The 25,633-nt window shown below is 42.0% G+C and overlaps 1 protein-coding gene across 1 annotated transcript in view; it reads left to right on the forward strand.

Moving 5' to 3' along the window:
- The window catches only part of HCN4 (hyperpolarization activated cyclic nucleotide gated potassium channel 4), a 221,849-nt gene that overhangs the window by 155,616 nt on the left and 40,600 nt on the right, over positions 1-25,633 (forward strand). The window contains exon 5 of the mRNA XM_077473378.1: positions 13,759-13,905. Coding sequence (XP_077329504.1) covers positions 13,759-13,905 — 147 coding nt within the window. The remainder of the gene's footprint in view (positions 1-13,758; positions 13,906-25,633) is intronic.

The raw sequence follows: 25,633 nt of genomic DNA on the forward strand, positions 1-25,633 counted from the left end.
TACATAGACTCATCCAGCAACTCACACACAACATATTTGATTGACTTGCACTGCCTTCATACTTTTAACAAGTTGGCCACCATTCTGCCTCCTAAGGGGGCCAGTGTACAAAGAGGATCTTATCCTTTTTGAAAATAGCAGCAGAGCCAATAGAAGTAGACATGTCTGCTCAGCAGGTTTTACCAGTATGCTCTCTCCAGTTACTGCTACAAACAGTAATCACTTCATTGACCATGTCCTTTCATCTGGTGGCCCTCCAGTATCTGCTACAAACAGGAATCGCTAGAATGACCATGTCCTCTGGGGGTCACCATTAATTAACCACTTGCCTAGTGAGCATTTTTACCCCCTTCCTGCCCAAGCCAATTTTCAGTTGTTGCAATTTGAATGACAGTTGTGCGGTCATGCAAAACTGTTCATCAAATTAAATTGTTTTCATTTTTTTCACAAATACAGCTTCCTTTTGGGGGTATTTAATCATCACAGTTTTTTTATTTTTTGCTCAATAAACGAATAAAGACTGAAAATTATGAAAAAAAAAACTTTTTTTATAGTTTTTTATAAAATTTTGCAAACTGTTTATTTTTCTCCTTCACTGATGTGCACTAATGAAGCTGTACTGATGAAGCAGCACTGATGGGCACTGATAGTTTGCACTTTAAGGGACACTGATGAGGAGGCACTGATGAGCACCGATTCACAGCACTGGTGCGCACTGCTGGGACTGCACTGATAATTGGCGCACTGATAAACAGTGCCCTGATTATTAGTGTACATGTCCCTTTTAGTGAACTGGTTATCGGCTCTTGTAATCTCCTCATGAGGAAAGGAGTGCCGCTACCCAGCTTCTGTTTACATCCATGAGCAGCTAGGATTGGACACAGCTGATCACATGGTAAAGAGACACTCTTTACCTCAATCTGTGATCATCAGTATCTGGAGGACACTGCTATCACAGAGTGTTCCGCCCACGCCCCACAGCGGGCACGATCGCGGGACGGCGTCATATGATGGCACTCCAGAACTAGCCAGCCCAGCTGTAGCCACCATTCAGCTATAGCGTCAGCAAGTGGTTAAATAGGTGTTGAGAGAAAACCAGTAGTTTACATTGTTGACTGCGTTACAAATATTTTAGGGGCCTGGCTGCCTCTGGCTATGAAACACTGACCTGAAACAAGTCAAATGGTTCACACTACCACCTAGCATCGCTAGGGTCATCAGCAGTGGTGTGACAAGATTATTCAGTGCCCAGGGCAAAAATACAAAATTTTACCCCCTTCATTGTGTGCGAGCGTATGAGGGAAAGAGCCCGCACCACCTCCTGACTCTCTCCTTGCCACTTCCAGCGCTGGGCTGACAGCAGTAGCGATGCCATTGTCACTACATCTGTCAGCCTTATAGTAGAAGAAACTTGTGGTGCCCCCATACATACAATATGCACTGCGGCAAGGGCAGTTGCCCCTTCTGCCCATCCTTTTGTCCCAGCCCTGGTCATCAGCTTGATTCCCAATAAGGGCACTACCTTCAGAGTTTGCATATTCTCACTGTTTCCTCCCACACTCTAAAGACATGCTAGTAGATAATTGTTCCTAGTATGTGTACAGTATGTGTGATTGTGAGTAAGGGGCCTAAGATTGGTAGGCTCCTTGAGGGCAGGGTCTGATGTGAACATACAATATAGATGTGCTGTGTAAATTGCTGGAACTATATAAATACCTGTAATAAATAAATCAGTGCCAGTGTCAAACTTCTCCTGTATAGGCTTCCTTTACATAGTAAGGCTTGCCAAGTGCTAGTTTAAGCTAGTATAGTGCACCCCACATTTTTGCAATCTTTTTGGTTAGCTGCAAGGAACAACAAAATGATAATATTTAACCTAATAATATATTATCTGTAAAGATGACCGAACGCAGAGATCTCATTGAGTCTCCCAGAGATCAAATAGGAAAATGAGTTATTCAACCAGTTGACATATAATTACATTTTTCTTATTATTATTTCAGCTTTGGCTGAAGTGACTCTTTAAATGTGTTTTTTTGTAAATAGTAACAGGGGCATTTATCTTTAGTTATCACAATACAGGCATACCCCACTTTTAAGTACACAATGGAGTTTATTTACTAAAGCTAGAAAGTGCAAAATCAGGCTCACTTCTGCATAGAAACCAATGAGCTTCTAACCCCAGCTTGTTCAATTAAGCTTTGGTAATAAAACCTGGAAGCTGATTGGTTTCTATGCAGAAGTGAGCCTGATTTTGCACTAGCTCTAGTAAATAAACCCCATTGTGTACTTAAAAGTGGGGTATGCCTGTATATGGATAGGGATGAGAGTGTTTGTCCTAAAAGCTACTCCACTTCACACTAATTATCAAAAGAAGACTTGATAGGATCTAATGTTCCTTTAAAAGACTGATATTCCTTGGTTTATTTCCAAAAAATTATAGAGTAATCATTATATTTACTATTGACCACCTTGAAAGACTGCCAGATGTCAAAGTACAGGCATACCCCACTTTTAAGTACACAATGGGGTTTGTTTACTAAAGCTGGAAAGTGTAAAATCAGACTCACTTCTGCATAAAAACCAATGAGCGTCCAGGTTTTATTACTAAAGATTAATTGAACAAGCTGGGGTTAGAACCTCATTGGTTTCTATGCAGAAGTGAGCCTGATTTTGCACTTTTCAGCTTTAGTAAATAAACCCCATTGTGTACTTACAAGTGTGGTATGCCTGTATATAGTCTTGGATTATTATGGTAACGCGGATAAAGATTTTTGTGACTATTGCAAAGTTTTGTAGGCATTGCAATAAGCAATTAAATTAGCATCCATCCAACTAGATGTGATTTATTATTGAATTGCTTTTTGGACATTTGAAGGCACAAGAGACATTTTGTTGTAAAAATAACATTAAAATTAAAATCTGTTAATAGGAGGGAATTGGTATTCTGTGGATTATTAATTGCTAATTTTAATGTAGCCTTAAACATTTTCCAGGCAGTATTACCCAAAATACCACAGTCTGTATCTGCAGTATATCTAATATTTCTCATATGTTTTTCTTGACTATTGGATGAGTCATGGGCATGTCGGTAGACAGGAACTCAGTAAGAGAAGATGGGTTGGGTTTTATTATCCAGTGTAATGCAACATTTTTAAAATGGCTCATTTACATGTTATCTACATTTTTTTTTTAGGTTAAATAAAGGAGATAGGATGTGTAATGTTTTATGCTTGTAGCAGTAAACTTAAATGGTCTATCCAGCTGAACAAAGTTCTGAATTGTGGGTAGCCTGCCATAATGTTGGTCAGATATCTGTTGTAGGGTTAGAGCAATGGGGAACCCCCTCTGAGGCAGGGGAGAGTATCTTTTGGCCTCAAAGGCCCTTTTACACTTACATATATGGTATAGAAATACAACACAAAAATGCTGCATAACCTTTATATTTTTTAAAGTGGTTGTATGGTCAATTTTTTAACTTTTACCTACAGGAAAGCCTATAATAAGGCTTACCTGTAGGTAAAAAAAATATCTCCTAAACCGTACAGGTTTAGGAGATATTTTTTTTACCTACAGGTAAGCCTTATTATAGGCTTTCCTGTAGGTAAAAGTTAAAAAATTGACCATACAACCACTTTAAAAAATATATATATATTCCCCTCGGTATGCGCCGCTGACTGCAGCGGGCGCATGCGCACAAGGGGGTTCTCTCCGTGAAAATCCGGCAGCGCTCGTGCGGCCGGACTGAAATCTCCCGCGCGCATGCGCGGGAGTGACGATATCGCGGCTCCGGCCACTCACAGCGCCGGAGCCGCGATACCCGGAAGAGACGCCGAGGGAGCATGTCGGCTCCCTCGGCGTGGATCGGGCCAGATGTCGGGGCCTCGTTCTAAGGTAAGTATTTCATAATGAGCTAGTATGCGGTGCATACTAGCTCATTATGCCTTTTGCTTTGCAGGTTTAAAAAAAAAAAAAAATTGCGGGTTTACTACCGCTTTAATCTGAAATAGGTTTTACTAGTATTGAAAGGTCCACAAAGTGACAACATCAATGCTGACAAAGACATGCACCTAAGCCATAAATATTCAGTCAAGGGAATGGATAAGACAATGTCTCTGCAATATAGCATATATAAGGAATGTATTACAGAGATGAATGGCTAGTTATCAAATTGAAGACAAATTAAATGAGAGAACTAATCTCACATTACTGGTAGGAATAAGTGCAAAATAATATAACAAAAAAATATATATATATATATATATATATATATATATATATATATATATATATATATATATATATATATAATTAGAATATAATCAGAAAATCTGAAAAAAACTAAATATAGGGATTTTTGGAACTTAGCAGTACCTTTAGACATAACAGATCACAAAATTAGTACATCAGACATTAATACTTATGAACTACTGTACAAAAACAAGACAGAGCCCGGAGCATCTCCTATATTTTAAAAGCATACTAAGCTTCAGCACACGCAGTAGATGTAAACAGGCCACATAAGAATAAATAGAAATTCCAAATTTTTCTTTCGGTAAAATAGACAGTTGTGAACAGGCTCTAAATTTTGTTTATGTGGACTTAGAAAATTAATATATTCATTAAAGGGATTGTACAGTCAGAAGGTTTTTTATCTTAATGCATTCTATGCATTAAGATAAAAAGCCTTCTGTGTGCAGCAGCCCCCCTTAGCCCCCTAATACTTTTTCTGAGCCCACTCTCTGTCCAGCGATGTTCAAGAGTGACTCGGCCATCGGGGACCCTACTCCTGATTGGCTGAGACACAGCAGTGGCACCAGTGGCTCCTGCTGCTGTCAAAGTCAGTTAGCTAATCAGGATAGAGAGGGGGCGGGCCCGAACTGGGGCTCTGTGTCTGAATGGACACAGGAAGCTGTGAGTCGGCTCGGGTGCCCTCATAGCAAGCTGCTTTCTGTGGGGGGCACTCAACAGGAGTGAGGGGTCAGGAGAATATAAGAGACCTGAGAAGATGAGCATCTGGGCTGCTCTGTGCAAAACCAATACATAGGGCAGGTAAGTATATCATGTTTTTTATTTTTATGGAACCAAAGAAAAGAGACTTTACAATCATTTTAATACATAAATAAATGTTGTTTGTTTGTTTTTGGTTTAATGGAAGCAGTGCAAGTACCTAGATTTGACCTGGTATCAGCCTCTTGCAATCCCTGTACATCAGAGCTCAGACTGGGATAGGTAGATACAGCACAAGGGGCCACTCAGTTGTACTGCAGTGTTCATGTGCTAACAAGGAACATACTGACATGAGGGGACAGAGAGCAGAGTGACAGATTGGTTGTAGAGGGGACAAGACCTGTAAGTGTTACATGATTGCAGCAGAGCAGAATTATGCCTTTTGTCCTGCCATACATGATTGAGATAGAGAGATATCACCGCTCCAGGTAGGTTAAGCGACAGTAGAAAACCTTCTCATCCAACTTGGAAGCCCAGGTGCCAGAAATGCATATAGCAATCAAAAACAGGAAGATTTGGACAGCCACACTCAAAAAACTTTTTTTTTGCCTTTTATTCAAAAATTCTTGTGAACAAAAATACAAGCCAGAATACAAGCTAAAGCTCCTGTCTGTTCCTGATGTGTATCTTGTATTTTTGTTCACAAGAATTTTTGAATAAAAGGCAAAAAAAGGTTTTTTGAGTGTGGCTGTCCAGATCTTCTTCCAGTTTTTGAATACATGATTGAGATGTGTGGCAGAGCTGTGTAAATCGCAGGAATGCTGGACAGAAACACTAATCTTTTGGGAAGTAAAACTGCGACTATATTCAGTAAGTACAGTATTTGAACTGTCTATTAACTGTGTTCCTGGAGTTTAGATTTAAAAATGTGTTTGTTCTTCAGGGCTGGCAAATCAGCATTATTTGTTGATTCATCCAGAGTATGTTGGTAGATGCCAGGTTAGGGGTTTTATATGTCTTAGAGACTCTAGTAATGAGATGTACAGTTTTACTCATAAGTTTACATACCTTGGCAGAATTTATGATTTCTTGGCGATTTTTCAGAGAATATAAATGATAATATAAAAACATCTTTCACTCATGATTAGTGCTTGGCTGAAGCCATTTATTATCAAGCAACTGTGTTTATGCTTTTTAAATCATAATGAAAACAGAAACTACCCAAAGGACCCTGATCAAAATTTTACATACCCTGGTGATTTGGCCTGATAACATTAACACAAGTTGACACAACAGGGTTTAAATGGCTATTAAATGTAACCATCCTCACCTGTGATCTGTTTACTTGTAATTAGTGTGTGTGTATAAATGGTCAATGAGTTTCTGGACTCCTGACAGACCCTTGCATCTTTCATCCAGTGCTGCACTGGCATTTCTGGATTCTGAGTCATGGGGAAAGCAAAATAATTGTCAAAGGATCTGCGGGAAAAGGTAGTTGAACTGTATAAAACAGGAAAGGGACATGAAAAGCTATACAAGCGTAGCACCCTCTACCTTAGGTAGGTGCTAGAGTAGTGTTTTTGTTAGTACTGCCTGTGCAGGTAAATTTAGACAGGCCTAGCTGTGAGCTAGGCCTGTTTGTTTTTGATCTGGGACTGGGGAGTGGTTTAGTGTAGCAGCAGGTGACTGACATGTGCTTCAGCTGTCTGGCGCCTCCTTTGTTTTCAGAGGGTTCTGGAAAAGAGGCAGGGCAGAGGGCTGGAGGGACATGGGGTGTATTTGGGAGCCCTGACCAATCCCCAACTAGGATTGGCAGGGGGAAGGCCTATATATATATATATATATATATATATATATATATATATATATATATATATATATATATATATATATATATATATATATATATATATATATATAGTAATATTTGGGGGTTATTTTAGCTTAAAGGTAGAGCTTACCAGTGAGCTGAGTCCACGCCAGATATGCCGTTTTAAAGGCTTGTAGGCCCACTTTTATTAAAGAAAGAAAAGTCCGATAACAAAATAGTTGCCCACACAGGGGTTTCAGCTTTCCACAGCAATAATGTACGTAGAACCAAAAATACCAAGCCACCTGGCTCTCTTTAGCAGCACTGCTGCTCAGACTTCTGCTGCAGCCCTCTTGGCTCTTTAACAGAGTTCCTGTACACCCAGTACCTCAGCACTCTTTACTAGCTTCTTTTTCAGCCCACAAGCTTGGACCCTCTGTCTGCTCTGACAGACCGACCTGTGCAGACATGCACACTTCTTCTCCTTTACACGCCTGGACTCCTCGGGAGGGTGGAGCCCAGAACCATGGTGTTGGCTTTGTTTTAAGCCCAAGACCCACCTGTGCAATCATCCAGCCAGACTGCTGGCTGGTCCCAAAACCCGGTCCCAGGATTGGAGATTCCGTACTACCACATATCCCCCCCCCTTTGTTTCGACCCAGAGGGCGGAACACCCAAGTTACTTTTGGCACCTCTGTGCCAGATACCATTTACAGAAGTACCCTCCTGTCCAACCTCGCTTCTCCTAACGGGGAACTCCACCCAATGCCTCCTTTGGTGTCTCCCTCTAAGCCTTACTGTCACTCTGCTATGAGCTTTAATGCGACCTTCCCAACTTTTCTTCCGAGTGCATTTCCACAAGCACTTCCTCTCCTGAAATCTTAATGGGTTCCCGTTGGTCTTCCTACCAACCCTTCTGCCTCCACGCTTCAGGTTCCCAGGTTTCCCCAAAACTCTCTCAGCAGTACTGTTCTGAGACTGTAGGGGGTCTATTTCTATAGTGTTTAGAACGGAAACCCACCTCTTATTTCTAGTACCTGACTCAGCAGTCGCTAATTGATTACCAGGTTTACCTGTACCTTTGGACACCACATTATCATGTACCATTAACACATTTGGTTCATCATTGACAGACATATTCAAACCAACATTAGACTTCTCAATGTTGCACATATCACCAATGCCTTTTTTTTTTAAATTTGCTAGGGTAGAGTCCGCAGAGGGCACACATACCAGAGGGCCGCCATCACCCACAGGAACCTCACAGGACGCCACCTCCCCTGGGTTCACCCACTCTGCAGGCAGCTGTCCTACCACTTGACCCATTCTGATGCCATCTGTATTTTTATCCACGCTCCTAGCCCATTCCCCTGTCCCGGGGACCTTATTAGGTTTGTCACCTAGACCAAGCACTGGACTGGGGACCCCAGTCTCTTTAACCACCTTTGTTTGAGCCCTGGTCAGGACCTCTGCTGCTTTCAGGTCCACACATGGCCCTTCCACCTCATGTGGTTTTTCTACTGGTGCAGTATACACGCCCTTCACCAACTGACCAGCACCACACTGGACCATAGCAGCAGAAATGCTTCCCATCTGGCTGTTAGGAGGTGTAACCACAGGCAATTTAGGCTTATTTTCAACTTCTCCAACGTCTGTCTCAAATATTTCTTCTGGATCTAATCTAGCAGCATACGTAGCGGCAACTTTTAACAAAAGTAGCAAATTTAGGAATAAACCATTCCTGTCCTGTTTTGCTTTGCTCTGTACAGCCTGCCATACAGTGCTCCACCTAGTGGTACTGCGCAGTACCAGCCCATCAGACTGTGGAGGAGACACACTAGTATAGATTGGCTGTACATCCCAAAGTTCAAGCATCTCTTTTTGCTTTGGTAAATAACCAGGCCCTTGACTCCAGACCCAAGTCCTTCCTGGGGTCTTTCATGACACTGGGGCTGCAGAGAGACTCACTTGCTGAGACTTGAAAAGTTGCGACGGTTAACGGAACCTCCTCCCAGCTGGAGGTAAACACAGCCTGGTGCTCCACCAGAGCGCTGCCAGGTGCTGGACTTATACACAACTTCTCAGGCCCAGCATCAGTGAACTGCTCCAGAACATTACTAGTGACAACGTCACGTTGACACTCCATGTCAACCTCAGTTTTGTGGGTCATGGACAATGTCTCTGCTGTGCCCTTATTTGGTTCATCCTGCTCACCAGGGTTAACTCCTACAGCAGCCACCGCGCCCTCAGGTACAGGCTGTTCTGCAGCCCCTCCTGCTGGCCCAGCAGAAACTGTGTCCACCTTATCTTTGTGCATAAAAGCCTTATCTATCAGGGAGATAAGATTTTTTCTCCAACTATCCCAATCTGTTGTATGTGCGCTCCCTTCTGCGGTACTCCACAGCACCGATCCATCTGCCCAAGGAGACACATAAGAACAGACTGGCTTAGTTGCAGACTCATTACACCAGTCATTGTAAATTATGTCCGACTGTGGTAGCACAGGTTGCAATACACCATATTCACCACCTTTCTCAGCTTGCATTTCATAAGCCTCACACACCTTTGCATTTTTCGCATTTGTAGGCTGTCCTAGCCCATGGTCAACTTGAGCCTGATAGTCATTAGACACAACACTTTTAGTCATCAACACAGGTTCTATTTGGATTTTAACCCTTGCATTCCCACTATATAGGGAAAAGTCATTCTCAAGTGCACATTCAGTGGCCCCACTAACTGGGGTCACTCTCACATCATCATGGACAGTCTCGTAACCAGTCCTTTTACACATGAAATCAGCAGTTCCAGCCATCATTTCATTAAAGACAGTCTTACCCACCGCAGTAGTTGGTGTCACCATCTTCATTTGAGTACGTCGTCTTATGCACCAGTCCTCTGCTGCACTTTTACTGGCCAATTCCTCCTGGTGGCCATGGGATGAAACTACAGCAGGCATCTCCCACCGTTTAGCACCCCCTGCAGGCACAACAGGAAACTTCTTGTTGCTAGGGGTGACTGCAAACATATTTTCACCGGAATCTGAGCCTACAGACAAAACTTTCTCAGCAACATTATCTCCAGCCGTATTCCACAACCTAGGGCAAGAAAACATGCCATGCCCCAGCTGGCCACATTCCAGGCATGGTACTGGACGATTTTTTCCCAAAGCGATTCTCTCCTGGTGATTCCCAGCTGGCCGGAATGCACAGGCCTCTTTGTGGGGGCGTTGAACCAAACCTCTACTGCAGCTCCTTTCAGGCATAAATTTCACTCCGGTTGCCATGGGAGACCGCACTCTCCCAGCAGAACTTTGCTGACTCTCTCCAACATGATAAATTGGCTCCTCCTTAAGCCACTTTCCACGATCCTTATTAGACATAGCCCATGGTACAGAGACAGCCCGACTGGCTTCCTTTGCGTTGCTATGGGCAACCACTCTCATCCTCAGCCTTTGATCAGCCTCTCTCCTTACATATAGCATGGGCTTCTCTCTGCTGGATCCCGTCTCATGCTGTGACACATTCACATCTTTCACAATAGCGGTTTTAACTGCATCAGCTTTGCCAGGGGCAACAACAGCCCTCTTCCAGTTATGGACATCCAGCGGCTTTCCCCTTGCACTGAGGGTTGGCTTCCTTTCCTCTGTAGCTTGGTTCAGTGCTGCTAAATGCCGTTTGCACCAATCCACTGCAGATTCAAATGCTGGTGGACTCTCCATAACAGCAGTCACCTGTGCACTCATTGCACCAGGGTTGCTAGGGACAACCCCAGCCCTTTTTCTCCTTGATACACTCTGATCAGGTATGTATGGGGCTCGATTGGGCGGTAACAACCCCTCCAACCACAGAGCTCTGTCTCTTTTAAAGCAAGTTGCTTTTCTCTTCATGCAAGCTTTCCTCACCTGCTCATTGCACACACTGATTGTGCTGTCTCATGCACACAAACACAGTTCATAGCAAGAGAAAAATTTTTTTTGACTTTTCATTCACAGGTACACCACCTGCAACACGCAATGCCTTTTGCCTGGCTGCACTTCCACACACAGCCAATAGTTCCTGACTTGAAATTACTGTAGAGCAAGGACCCGGATTCCACCGTCTTCTGCCCGCATTCGAACACCACTTGTAATATTTGGGGGTTATTTTAGCTTAAAGGTAGAGCTTACCAGTGAGCTGAGTCCACGCCAGATATGCCGTTTAAAAGGCTTGTAGGCCCACTTTTATTAAAGAAAGAAAAGTCAGATAACAAAATAGTTGCCCACATAGGGGTTTCAGCTTTCCACAGCAATAATGTACGTAGAACCAAAAATACCAAGCCACCTGGCTCTCTTTAGCAGCACTGCTGCTCAGACTTCTGCTGCAGCCCTCTTGGCTCTTTAACAGAGTTCCTGTACACCCAGTACCTCAGCACTCTTTACTAGCTTCTTTTTCAGCCCACAAGCTTGGACCCTCTGTCTGCTCTGACAGACCGACCTGTGCAGATATGCACACTTCTTCTCCCTTACACGCCTGGACTCCTCGGGAGGGTGGAGCCCAGAACCATGGTGTTGGCTTTGTTTTAAGCCCAAGACCCACCTGTGCAATCATCCAGCCAGACTGCTGGCTGGTCTCAAAACCCGGTCCCAGGATTGGAGATTCCGTACTACCACAATATATATACATATATACACACATACCCATGATCAGCCTCCACAGCCATACCGATGGATGGGGAGCCAGAGGGAGAGACTGTGGTGTTGTTGAAGTCGAGTCGCTGCAGCCAGGAGGGTTGTCAGGATTTGCACTGGACTTTCTGGAATCAGTAGTCCACCAATTATCAGCACAACTATCCTTTTCATCTAAAATGGTTGCTACCACAGAGAGGACTGCAGACCCCCATCTGCAAATAGCTACTAGGAAAATGTTAGGACTTATTCAGAGTAAGGCCTAACCATGTGCTAAGGGTGACAGGAATCTAGAACTGGACAGCAGAGGAAAGCAAGTGATCTCAAGTAGTGTGCTGGGGGAGATGTCAAGTAGGGAGAGACTGTCAATTTAGATTCAACTAACTTTATTTCAACTAAGAAAGATTCAAAGAAAAACCCACAAATGACTTCAGGTGAAATACAGGACTCTCTGAAAACATGTGGTATGGCTGTTTTAAGATGTACAATAAAGAGGCACTTGAAGAAAGATCAGCTTCATGGTTGAGTTGCCAGAAGAAAGCTATAACTACACAAATGCCACAAAGTATCCTGCTTACAATACACCAAACAGCACAGAGACAAGCCTCAAACCTTCTGGCACAAAGTCATTTGGAGTGATAAAACCAAAATTTAGCTTTTTGGCCACAACCATAAACTCTACATTTGGTGAGGGGTCAACAAGGCCTATGATGAAAGGTACATCATTCCTACTGTGAAACACGGATATATTTTGGGGATGTGTGAGCGACAAAGGCACAGGAAATTTGGTCAAAATTGATGGCAAGATGAATGCAGTATGTTATCAAAAGATACTGGAGGAAACATTTGCATTCATCAACCAGGAAGCTGCGCATGGGACGTACTTGGACATTTCAACATGACAACGATCCAAAACACAAGGCCAAGTCCACCTGTCATTGGCTACAGCAGAATAAATGAAGGTTCTGGAGTGGTCATCTCAGTCTCCTTACCTCAATATCATTGAGCCACCCTGAGGAGATCTCAAAAGTGCAATTCATGCAAGACGGCCCAAGAATTTACAGGAACTAGAAGCTTTTTACCAAGAGGAATGGGCAGCTTTACCATCTGAGAAGATAAAGAGCTTCATCCACAAATACCACAAAAGACTTCAAGCTGTTGATGTTAAAGGGGGCAGTACACTGTATTAAGAAGTGGGTTATGTAAACTTTATCAGGGTCATTTGGGTAGTTTCTGTTTCCATTGTGATTTAAAAAGAGTAAACACAGTTGATTGATAATAAATGGGTTTCAGCTAAACATTAACCATGAGTGAAAGAAAAGTTTTTGTGTTATTCATATTCCCTAAAAAATGGCCAAGAAATCATATATTCTGCCAGGGTATGTAAACGTATGAGCACAACTGTATGTACTTTAAATTCCAGGTCTGTTGAGTATTAAAAAGATTCCTTATCTACCTGTTTTTATATCATGTAGGAATCCAAAAATATATAGGAATTCAAGTTACCCGCTTGGGGGAGAACTTCTAGGGGATAGAAGATATGTTTACAATTTATAAATATCTAAACTGTAATACTAGCTTAGGGGAGAAAACTATTCAGACTCAGGTCACTTAGGAAAACCTGTGGCCACTCAATGAAGTTGGACAAAAAGCAGTTTGACCACAATTGGTGGTTTCAGTGGGGAGTGTCAGTAATTTAAAACAAAAAAACTCTTAGATGGGCATCTCAGCGAGCGCAATATACAGGGATATGGGAAATATATGGGAAATGGTATTGACATAAACACACACCCACACAGGTAGAAATGGATGGACTTATGTCTTTATTTAACCTTATAAAGTAGTATGTAACTGTGTAGAATATAATCAGAGGAAACCCCACAACACATTTAAGATGGAATGTTGACTGGTTATCAACCAATCAGAAATTATTATTCTTATAGCACTAGGGTGTTCATCTTTAAATAGTTACACAGCAACCGCTCAAGGATCAGATGTATATCATTGTTACCAATGGCTGCACATTTTAGCTTAGTGCTGGTTAATAAAGCCAATAAACCTTCCCCTTTTAATGCCACTGAATGGATTAAATCATTGAAACTGTCTACGAATATCAAAGCTTCACTTTAACACATTTATAAACCTGGCATTCTGTTCTAGCTTTCATCAGCAGCTACCTAAAATAAATATGAGAGACTAATTGGAATCTAGGTTGCATGCTGTGATTGAGTCTTTACATGCTTTGAAAGCTCATTGACAAATTCAGAGTTTTGGTGTCAGAGGGGTCTCTTGAATCCTAAATCTCATATACTTTTTGTTTACTTTCTGTGTTCAGTACAAACAGGTGGAACAGTACATGTCATTTCATAAGTTACCAGCTGATATGCGTCAGAGGATCCATGATTATTATGAGCATCGCTATCAAGGAAAGATGTTTGATGAGGAGAGTATCCTTGGGGAGTTGAGTGAGCCTCTACGGGAGGTAAGATTGTAATACTTGTTCAGACATTTACTGCTCAGTATGTCTTCAAGGCATTGTTTAACAGAAAAAATGAAAAATTAAAGATGGATATTAATACATACAGGTGGAATAAGACACAGGACTTTGCATGGTTATGTTAAACTGGGGATGTGCTCCACATGCATACTGTCGTCTAGCAGTGTACCATACCTACCTATTAAATTAATTTAGTTATAACTGTCATTAATAAAAAAACATTACAATGAACTCCAGTAGCAGTTCACAAAAGCGACAATATATTTAAAGGAAAACAGGTTGATTTACTTAAAAAGCAAATAGGCTGTTTACTTTGCAAAGGAAGTTGCACTTTGCACAGGAATTTGCCCTGGAGCTTTGCGAATGTAGTGAAGTTTTCCTTTGTAAATATACAATCATCACATGCAAGGAAAATAAGAAAATCACAATTTTTGCTTGTAGTTCATAGGAAAGTTATAAAGCCTATAAACTATAAACTTTGGTACATATCTGAAAAGTGACCAATCCTGATGTACTGACGGCCAGTCTCATTTCTTGAGGCTTAATACTGCCAGGACAGTGCAAGTATCCCTCAAATTACCTCTTTTTGAAAAGTAGACAGTCCAGGGTATTTATTAAGAGGCATGGCAAGTTTTTTGAAGTTGTAATTTTATGTGACAATTTTTAGAAAATTTAAGAACTGTAAATTTTTTTTTAAAAAACATGATCAGCTTTATCATATAAAATTTGTGGTGGTGATTAGGGACACGGACTAGTGACAGTATGTAAAAAAAAATATATATATATATATTTTTTTTTACACACTGTAACCAGAGAAATACAGTGTTACCATAGTAATGCTGTACTACCATAGGGAAGTGATCAAGATTTTTATTTTTTTTATACATTATGATTGTTTATACCAGTGATTTTCACTGGTATAAGCAATCATTTTTACTGAATAAAACAGATTCATTAGGTATGTTTTGTTGTGAAAAGCCACAGCTAATCACATGGTACAGATGGGCTGTTATTGGCCCAGTCTGTACCATGTGATCACTGTAACCAATCAACAACACAATCGAACACAACACAGTCAAACACAATAGATGACATGAAAGGAATTAATCCATTGTTTACAATTGTCATGTGATCTGCTGTGATTGATCACAGGTATCACATTGTACTGGCAGTGGGCCAGTATGCCGATCAGTTATCAGCTGTGTCCGGTGGGCACAGCCGGTGACAGATCATGTTGCAGCATGAAAGACCTGCCCGGCCATCATTTTGCTATAGGCCAAGTGGGAACTGGTTAAATCAGTGTCTTTTAAAAACGTAAGTGGAGTTAAAGTAGGCCCTACTTATTACCACGTCTACTCTTCAGTATGTCATAGTTTACCAGGTTTAAACCAGGTGAACATCTGCTACCATGATGCAACAGGGCCTTTTCTGACCTTCTTTATTAAAGTTGTGCTTTCAGTATCATTCAGTAAAATACATATCCAGGGGATATCTGTGGGGATCGGGCACCAACATGACCTAAAGAAGAGAAGATCGCATTTTAATGTATTTGTACTTACTCATTTCAGTATATCTTCATTTTAAAACAAAGTCCAACCCCAATGCCAAAGTTAGGACACCATGTAAAATCTACATAGAAACAGAACACCATGATTTGCAGATGACATGAACCCATATTTTATTCACAATAGAAAATAGAAAACATATCAAAAGTTTACACTGAGAAAATGTACCATTTGAAGAAAAAAATAGCATTATTTTGAAATTGATGGCAGCAAACGTTGGGGCAAGGCGACGAAAAGCTAAAAAAGTAAGTGGTACTAACAAGGAAGAGCTGTAAGAACATTAATAATAGGTTAACAGGATTGGATATAAAAAGAGTCTCAGAGGTAAATATAGAGGTTCACCAATCTGTGAAAAGATGCGTCTAAAAATTGTCAAACAATTTCTGAGTAATATTCCTCAATGTAAAATTGCAATGACTTTAAAAAAATCATCATCTTCAGTACATAATATCAAAATATTCTGAGAATTTGGGGAAATCTGTGTGCAAGGGACAAGGCTGAAATACAATATTGGATGTCTGTGATCTTCAAGCCTTCAGACAGCACTGCATTAAAAACAGACATGATTCTGTGATGGACATCACTGCATGGGCTCAGGAATATTTCCAGAAATCACTGTCTGTAAACAGAGTTCACCATGTCATCCAAAAATGGAAGGTTAAGCTCTATCATGCAAAGAAGAAGCCATATTTGAACATGATCCAGAAACGCATCTTCTCTGGGCCAAAGCTCATTTAAATTGGTCTTTTGCAAAGTGGAAAACTGTTCTGTGGTCAGACGAAACAAAAGGCAACATTCTTTTTGGCAACCATAGGCACTGCGCTCTCCAGACTAAAGGGGGAGGGACCTTCCTGCTTGTTATCAGTGCCCAGTTCAAAAGCCTGCATCTCTGATGATATAGGGATGCATTAGTGTGTATGTAAAAGACTTGGACATCTGGAAAGGTACCATCAATGCTGGAAGATATATCCAGGTTTTAGAGCTGCATATGCGCACATCCAGACAATGTAGTGCATATTTCAGCTAGAAACTGATAAACTGTAAACTGCATCTATGACAACAGAATGGCTTCTTAGTAGAAGAGCCTGGGTGCTTAACTGTCCTATTTGCAGTCCAGATCTTTCACCAATTAAAAAACTTGGCGCATCTTGAAACGAAAAATGCGACAAAGACGACCCAGGACTGTTGAAAAGTCAGAATCCTATATCAGGCAAGAATGGGACAACATTCCTCTACCAAAACTCCAGTAACTAATCTCCTCAGTTCCCAGACATTTACAGAGTGTTGGTAAAAGAAGAGGGGATGCTACACTGTGATAAACACGGCCCTGTACCAAATATTTTGAGATGTGTTGTTGCCATCAATTTCAAAATGATTTAAATTTTTTTTTTCTTAAAATGGTAAATTTTCACATAGAAAACATTCAATATGTTTTCTATTGTGAATAAAATATGTTTATGAGATTTGCAAATCATTGCATTCTGTTTTTTATGTAGATTTTACACAGAATCCCAACATTTTTGGAATTGAACGGTGTAATGTACAATGAAGTTTATATAGCACAGAGGTCAAAAGTAAGTGACATGCAGCACAGCATACAGAGTGCATAGGGGAGAGAGGGAGAGGGCAGAGTAGGAGTTACTTGCACCCAGGCAGTAAGAGTTAATTTTCGGCATAGAGGGATGGACAGAGGTTACTTTTAGGGATGTCTCCACAGTGGTAGCTCCTTCCATGGGACTTTGCAGTTGTTCCAGTACGCATGAGGGCATTGGCTTGTGTTTGGCTGTGTGGGAAAATTGTACACCACTTGCTGTCTTTCTTTATATGTAATCTCTCTAAGATGGCTATAAAACCATGACAGAGGCTTTAACCCTTCACTATACTAAAATGATATTAAACATTTTGGCTGAAATTGAGCTTTAAACACTGTCAGATTGTTTTGCTGACATTTCAGACAGCTCAATAATTTAGCCCAGTGACTCGTGCCTTAATGGATGGCCCAGTCCAAAGGCCAAGTTAGACAAACTGTGCCTCAAAGACATACTGTTCATGGAATCCTTTGTTATGTAGTACATTTTTTTTTGTAAAACAGTGTGTGTGTGTGTGTGTACTTATATACTGTATGTTAAAAAAAAAAAAAATGTTATATATATAACATAGTAGGTGAGGTTGAAAAAAAAAAAGACACAAGTCCAACCTATGTGTGTTATTATATGTCAGAAATACATTGTATATCCCTGTATTTGGCAGTCGGTCAGGTGCTTATCTAATAGTTTTTTGAAACCATGAATGCTCCCCACTGAGACCACCACCTGTGGAAAGGAATTCCACATCCTTGCCGCTCTTACTGTAAAGAACCCTCTACGTAGTTTAAGGTTTAACCTCTTTTCTTCTCATTTTAATGAGTGGCCACGTGTCTTGTTAAACTCCCTTCTGCGTAAAAGCTTTATCCCTATTGTGGGGTCACCAGTATGGTATTTATAAATTGAAATCATATCCCCTCTCAAGCGTCTCTTCTCCAGAGAGAATAAGTTCAGTGCTCGCAACCTTTCCTCATAACTAATATTCTCCAGACCCTTTATTAGCTTTGTTGCCATTCTTTGTACTCGCTCCATTTCCAGTACATCCTTTCTGAGGACTGGTGCCCAGAACTGGATAGCATATTCCAGGTGAGGCCAGACCAGAGTCTTTTAGAGCGGGAGAATTATCATTTTATCTCTGGAGTTGATCCCCTTTTTAATGCATGCCAATATTCTGTTTGCTTTGTTAGCAGCAGCTTGGCATTGAATGCCATTGCTGAGCCTATCATCTACTAGGATACGCAGGTCCTTTTCCATCCAAAATTCCCCCAGAGGTTCTCCCCCCCAGTGTGTAGATTGCATTCATATTTGTGCCACCCAAATGCATTATTTTTTTTTATTTTTTTTTACATTAAACCTCATTTGCCATGTAGTTGCCCACCCCATTAGTTTGTTCAGATCTTTTTGCAAGATTTCCACATCCTGCTGAGAATTTATTGCCCTGCTTAGCTTAGTATCGTCTGCAAATAAAAAGATTGAACTATTTACATCATCCTCCAGGTCATTTATGAACAAAATAAATAGGATTGGTCCCAGCAGAGAACCCTGGGGGACCTCACTACCCACCTCTGACCATTCCAACTACTCCCCATTTATCACCCCCCCCCCCCGAACTCGCCCTTGTAACCAGTTTTCAATCCATGTACTCACACTTTGGTCCATGCCAATGACCCTTATTTTGTACAGTAAACTTTTATGGGGAACTGTGTCAAATGCTTTTGAAAAATCCAGATACACCACATCTATGGGCCTTCCTTTATCTAGATGGCAAATCACCTCCTCATAGAAGTTTAATAGATTGGTTTCGCAAGAACGATTCTTCATGAATCCATGCTGATTACTGCTAAAGATACCATTCTCATTACTAAAATCTTGTATATACCGTATATACTCGAGTATAAGCTGAGATTTTCAGCCTCTTTTTTGAGGCTGAAAGTGCCCCCCTCGGCTTATACTCGAGTCATCGCCGTCTGCCTGCCCGATCAGCGTGTCGAGCAGAAAGACGGCGGCCATTCTACTATTCAAAAGCCGCGCCTCCCTGTCTGTGATAGGCGGAACACTCAATTTCCCAGCAGTCAGTGTTCCGCCTATCACGGACATCCGCTCATTCTCATACTACGGACGAGGATGAGAGGATGTCCGTGATAGGCGGAACACTGACTGCTGGGAAATTGAGTGTTCCGCCTATCACAGACAGGGAGGCGCGGCTTTTGAACAGAGGAATGGCCGCCGTATGTCAGACGAGGAGAGCATGGCACACAGAGGCTGCAGATTGGCACAGGTAGGCAGGGATGGACGGGACACAGCGACGGACGGGACACATCGACGGACGGGACACATCGACGGACGGGACACATCGACGGACGGGACACAGGGACGGACGGGACACAGGGATGGACACAGGGACGGATGGGACACAGGGACGGACGGGACACAGGGATGGACACAGGAATGGACACAGGGATGGACGGGACACAGGGATGGACACAGGGATGTCTCACCCTCGGCTTATACACGAGTCAATAAGTTTCCCAGTTTTTTTGTGGTAAACTGGGGGCCTCGGCTTATATTCGGGTCGGCCTATACTCGAGTATATACGGTAGTTCCTTTTCATCCCCTCAAAGAGCTTGCATACTATTGAGGTGAGGCTAACTGGTCTAATTCCCAAGAATGTATTTTGGGCATATATATATATATATATATATATATATATATATATATATATATATATATATATATATATATATATATATATATATATACACACTGTTACTATATATACTGTTACATATTAAAAAAAAAAAAAAAGTTTAAAAAACATAAGCTTAACAGAAAACATAATCAATATAGTTTCTTTATTGTCAATTTGCTTAATGTATAAATGTAGTTTTTGATTAGTAGGCATAGAAAATATGGGACAAAAGTCTTAGTGGCGAATACATTATGTATGATATTAAGAAGCCATTAGCACCAAGTTAATTGCACTTAGCAATAACTTAAAATACAAGTTATAACTCTTAACATCGTGGTGTCCTTTGACTAGGTGATGCAACCGCTGTTTGCCTACACATATTACCCCATTATGTAGTCAGAGAACTGGAACTGTGTAAACGCACATTGGTTAGTGGAATAGTAATATAAGCTGTCAGGGTGATTAATAGTGTTGGTCCTCTGTATGATGAAATTTACAGTGTGATAGAAATTGGGTTAATCAAGAGGACATCAGTGTTTACCAGGGATCTGCAATTAGCGGACTTCCAGCTGTTGCAAAACTACAAGCCCCACCATGTCTCTGCCTCTGGGTGTCAGAGTCTTACTATGCTGCTCATGGGACTTGTAGTTCTGCAACAGCTGGAGGTTCGCTAATTGCATATCCCTGGTGTATACTAATAAATGCAAAGGATAGGGGCGTGTCCAAGATGGCGACTGGTACAGAGGCATAGTGTGAGAGCTCCATTACTCTGCCTTGTATTTATCCTGTTTCCCTGCGGACTTGAATCTTTATGGACCCACATTTATGCTCCTAACAGTCTTCTGACCTGGTATGCCTGGCGCGCAAATGGAAGCGCACCAGAAAGCCTACCCATTCCATATACAGCTTTGAGGCGGGAAAGCGTGGCCCCCCCAAGCATTCCAATATAGTGCCGAAGACAGAGGAAGCAGACCCGGCGATATGAGAGTACTATAACTTTACTGCCCTGATGCAGGCTATTACTACCTGCCAAACCACTCTGACCGGGAAAATCGACTCCATACATTTGGAGATGGGACTGATCAGCTGACGGAGGTTGAGCATCCTGTGGGGGACGCTGAGGACCTGTTGAGAGACCATTACACCTTCCTCCATACCCTTCCTACTAAAGTGAAGGCACTTGAATACCTAGCCGAGGATTCTGAAAGCCACAATGGGAGAAAAAATCTCTGCATCTTAGGGCTACCAGAGGGATCAGAGGACCCCAACCCTGCAGCCTTCACTGAACAACTCCTCAACAAACCACTTCCACAGGTGGCATTCTCCCCGTTCTTTGCTGTAGAGCATGCCCACAGAATGCCGGCGGCTCGTGAAGCCCCTGGAACCCTTCCGTGCACATTTATTCTCAGGCTTTTGAATTTCCGAGACAGGGATCTGGTGTTGCGGGAGAGCAGGAAGATTGAGGCCCTGTGTTTTGAGGGATCCCGGCTTATCACTTTCCCAGATTTCTCTGTGGAAACACAGAAGCAGTGCAAGTCTTATCCAGGTGAAGCTCACCCTGAAACAGAAAGGGTTGAAGAATAGCATGTTGTTTCCTGCCCATCTGCGAGTACAGGATGGAGAGTCCCATTGCTTCTTCACATCTCTTGAGGATGCATCTAACTGGCTGGAATCCCTTTCACAGCACTGACACAGCGGGTAACAAGCAGCCTCTCCTTCCTCTTTTCCCCTCTCCAATGGGCAAGTTGCTTAACTGTTCCTTAAACATTGTAATGGCTTGCCCATTGGCTCTGCTATATTTGCAGTGGACTTTCCTGTTTCCCTGTTGGAACTGCCTGCATTCCTACCTGCTGACCCCTGCTTTAGGATGCCATTACTGGGACTCACCCTGGTATTGCAGTTGCAACATCAGCTAGCCCCATCACTGTGCTGGAGTCCCCTAAATTTGTCTCTCATGCTAGATGTGGGCTCGCTGTTGCAGTGACTATGCATACTCGACGGAGGTGAGGGGGATGAAAATAGCAGTTCTGTTTCTGTAACCAGGTTTGGATAACTGACTGTACCTCCTTTTATGGTTCCCAATCTCACTAAGAACTGTGCCCTCTGTATTACCTGAGTAACTACCTTCCCGCAGGGAGGTTGATCCATTTTTTCCTATATTAGGTTTCTCCCTATACACAGGCAGTACAGTTGCTGACCAGTTTGTGTGTGACTCTTTCTACTGTGCCTTCTTGGTGCCCTATTGGTACACTGCTCCCCAGAGACTAATAGTCATGTTCAGTTCGGGAAGTCAAATGCACTCAGGTTCGGGGGGCGGGGTAGGGGGGGATTGGGTTGTTATACCAGTTATGTTTTTTATTGCTTTTGTGTTTTTTCAATGTCATCTTTGATGTACATGTGTAGGATACTGAGAATGCTGGATAGAGTACCTATGTATTTGTTCTTACTGCAGGCTCTGGGAGGTGATCCGGGCAGGGGAGGATGTCTCGTGGTTATTCCCCTTTTACTATGGCCCCTTTGGAGATTACTGTCCTGGAATGTGCGAGGGTTGAATTCTAAATTTAAACGCTGTCTAGTTTTATCCTTCCTTCCATCTGTATTTTGCAGGATACTCGTCTCACTGGGTCCAGGGTGCTCTCCCATAAAAATTCTTAGGTGGGCTCTTATCACTCAACTTTCTCCTCACATTCCTGTGGGGTTAGTATCTTGGTTCATAAAACACTTCCCTTCACGATGATAGATCTCCACCTAGACCCAGATGGTCAATATGTGGTTATGCATGCCCTATGTGATTGGATATATGTGGTCACAGTTTGCCTATATGTGCCACGGGCCCAACTCCCAGTTTCTTGCTGTTACTCTTCCTGAACAAAAATCCTATTACAGGCATTTTATGTCCATAAAATACATTCATAGACAGCTGTAAAAATTACTTATTTTTATAAACTGTTTATGAATTTACGGATGGTTGGCAACCCTGCATCCACTTTTCACACCCTGTCTTCATAGTGTAGTCATTCTGTTCCTGTGACGCTCTTGGCTGGCCACCAGTCCATCAAACCTGCTCTGGTGAAGACTAAGTTGCCACTGTGACTCCGTGCCTTAGGTGAACCCATATTACACGCCAAGGGAAAATTCCATGACAGCAACTTTGGGTGATTAAGATGCCAACAACCAAGCAGCCTGTCACATATGAGGAAGAAGAATGAGGCACCTGCTTCCCAAACCTATATGTACTGGATATTTATCTTCATTCCCAGTGGCCAAACAGAGTAGCAAATGTAGGTAAGGTGGGCATGTAAAGTTGAAATTAAGAGGTTGGTGTGAGGCTGTTTTGCCTTACATGGGAAAGACGCAGGTTTGCTTTAAAGAAAGGAAGTCTATTTCTTTGATTTGTCTTTTGTAACTTGCATGGAAATTAATGTGTTCACAATGTCCTTTGCATTTATTTTAATTATTTTTAACAGGAAAGTTTTATTAGTGGACAAGGCATTAATACAACTTGAACATGCAGTAATGAGGCATATGAGATATTGAGATAGCAGAAGTAAATACATACAATGGTATATTGCTGGACGTTAAGAGGTCTAAAGACTGAGCAGAGTGAGGGTTAATTCATAGAACTGGGGCAGGACAGGTGCCACAGCTGGCAACATAGTGAGCAAGCAAATGCATTTATCGAAACTGCTCCTCTAGTTCCAGCTGCAACCTTGAGGCAGTCTTGGAGCCTGAAGGAGAAATATCACATGTCCGCCACCTCCCTGTATCCCTGCATTGATAGAAACCTGGAGCCTCTCATTCTGAGGTAAGCTGTAGCTGCTCTTCTGCAACTGCAGTTCTCTATTTGTTACTGTCAAAGAGGGGCTGGGAGGAGAACACTGTACAGGTAGAGGGGGTGATTTGGTGGGAAAATTTTTTTTATTTTTGGTGAGATCTGCACTCCTGAAACCTGCACCCTGTATGTAGCTCGCTCTTGAACATAGTGCACACCTGAACCCTGCACTTTTGTATGTAGCACAGTCCTGAACCCTGCGCTCTCTACACAGTACACGCCTGAACCCTGCATTCCTGGTATTTGATACTCTTTTAAGACCCCCCCCCCCCCCCCACACTTTTTGCGAAGAAGGTGATACTGCCGCCTCTTGAATGCCTGTTTTTTTCCAGCATAATGAGAATTTTGTATTGAAAAAACTGTCACAACTGCAAGCCAAGCATTTGGCTTGTGTTTGCAGTGGAGCCCCATTGCGCTCAATAGGCAAATTTGACAGGTGGTGCCACCTTTGAAACTTGAGATGGCAAGTTAAAATTGCACACCCTGAAGCTAAGCATTGAAGTCATGGCAATGTGTACTTACCCAAGCAGCTGCTATGATCATTTAGAGGTAGTTGGTCAGGGGGTGGTTTGTTTAATCATCCTCTTTTAAGCCACTCCCACTATTAGACACAATATAGTCATGCCCATTGCTCGTAGTAGCATGCACAGCAGAACTTGTTTTCCAACTGTACCCCTTGTCATGCTGTATTGACTTTTGTCAATTGTCAACTGTCAGTTAAAGTGATGCAGTGCCGAATCGCAAAAAGGGGCCTGGTCCTTTGGCTGCAAATTGGTCCGGGGCTTAAGTGGTTAAATATCGATCATATTAATTTCTAATAGGAGTGCTGGCATTTTTCAGGTTGTCAGGAAATAAAATTTGCTTAGTTAGTAAATTTTCCTTTTTTTTTTTCAGAAAAAAAAAAAAAGTTAGTTTGGCAACCCTGAGCAAAAGGTCAGAGTACTGGGTGAGGTTGATGCAGGCAAGAGAGTAGTTGGTATTTGGTCAAAGGTCGAGGCAGATGACATACTGGAGAGTGGTCAGTGTTACAAAGCATAACAATGCACAGTCCATTTAAGTAGGCACAATAGAGAATATGTAAATTTATGATTAAAAAAGTTTTTGTGCTTACTTTGCATTTATACTCATTTGCCGTTATCACAGGCATACCTACCTCTGATATTTCTAAATTGTGTTTCTCCCTTCATATCTGTACAATCATCCTAAACATATGCAACATGTTGAAGGCACACAACTGGCTTACGGAACTTAAGGACTAATACAATTTACCAACCACATCTTACACAAAGATAGAAGGGAGACACTTGGTGGCCATACATGGTACTAAAATATTTCTTGCTTACAAGCAGATCAGCTAACAGTGATGATGAGCCAGACTTGTAAACCTGAATTTCCATTAGCTGCTATACGTTACTTCAGTTTGCTCGTTTCCTTATTGTATTTGCCATATTTAAAAGGTCACGAAATCTTCCTTAGAGCATGTGCAGATTGGCAGATGCAGGGTACTTTCAGGTGTACTCAGCTGGCATTTGAGCTGCATCTGACCTATTTCTTTTTAACAGTAGATTTTATTGAGCAATTCAGCATTACAGAGCAATTAGTTTGCAGTGTTACAATAGTATACAGGTATAAACATTAGTAGATCACTTTTCCCTACAGGGAGTCATCTCCCAACAAATAGTATCAATCCCAGGTGTGTCAATCTCCTCTCTGTCTTTGGTAAGCGTTTCCAACCATTGCAGGTCTCATACCTCCAAACCTAACATTCAAGTAGGGATGAGCCGAACACCCCCCGGTTCGGTTCGCACCAGAACTTGCGAACGACCCCCGCGTTCGGTACGAACGTTAGAACCCCATTGAAGCCTATGGGACTCGAACGTTCGAATTGGAAAGGGCTCATTTTAACGGCTAATATGCAAGATAGTGTCCTAAAAAGGGTTTGGCGACCTGCCTCCTGCCTCAGGGGACATGGGTCACTGCAAAAAAAAGTTTTAAAAACTACCGTTTTGGCGGGAGCACTGATTTTAATGACGATTAAAGTGAA

This window comes from Lithobates pipiens, unplaced genomic scaffold (assembly GCF_037356315.1).
Source record: "Lithobates pipiens isolate NorthernLeopardFrog02 unplaced genomic scaffold, aLitPip1_a1.2 Scaffold_8, whole genome shotgun sequence".
Lineage (NCBI taxonomy): Eukaryota > Metazoa > Chordata > Amphibia > Anura > Ranidae > Lithobates > Lithobates pipiens.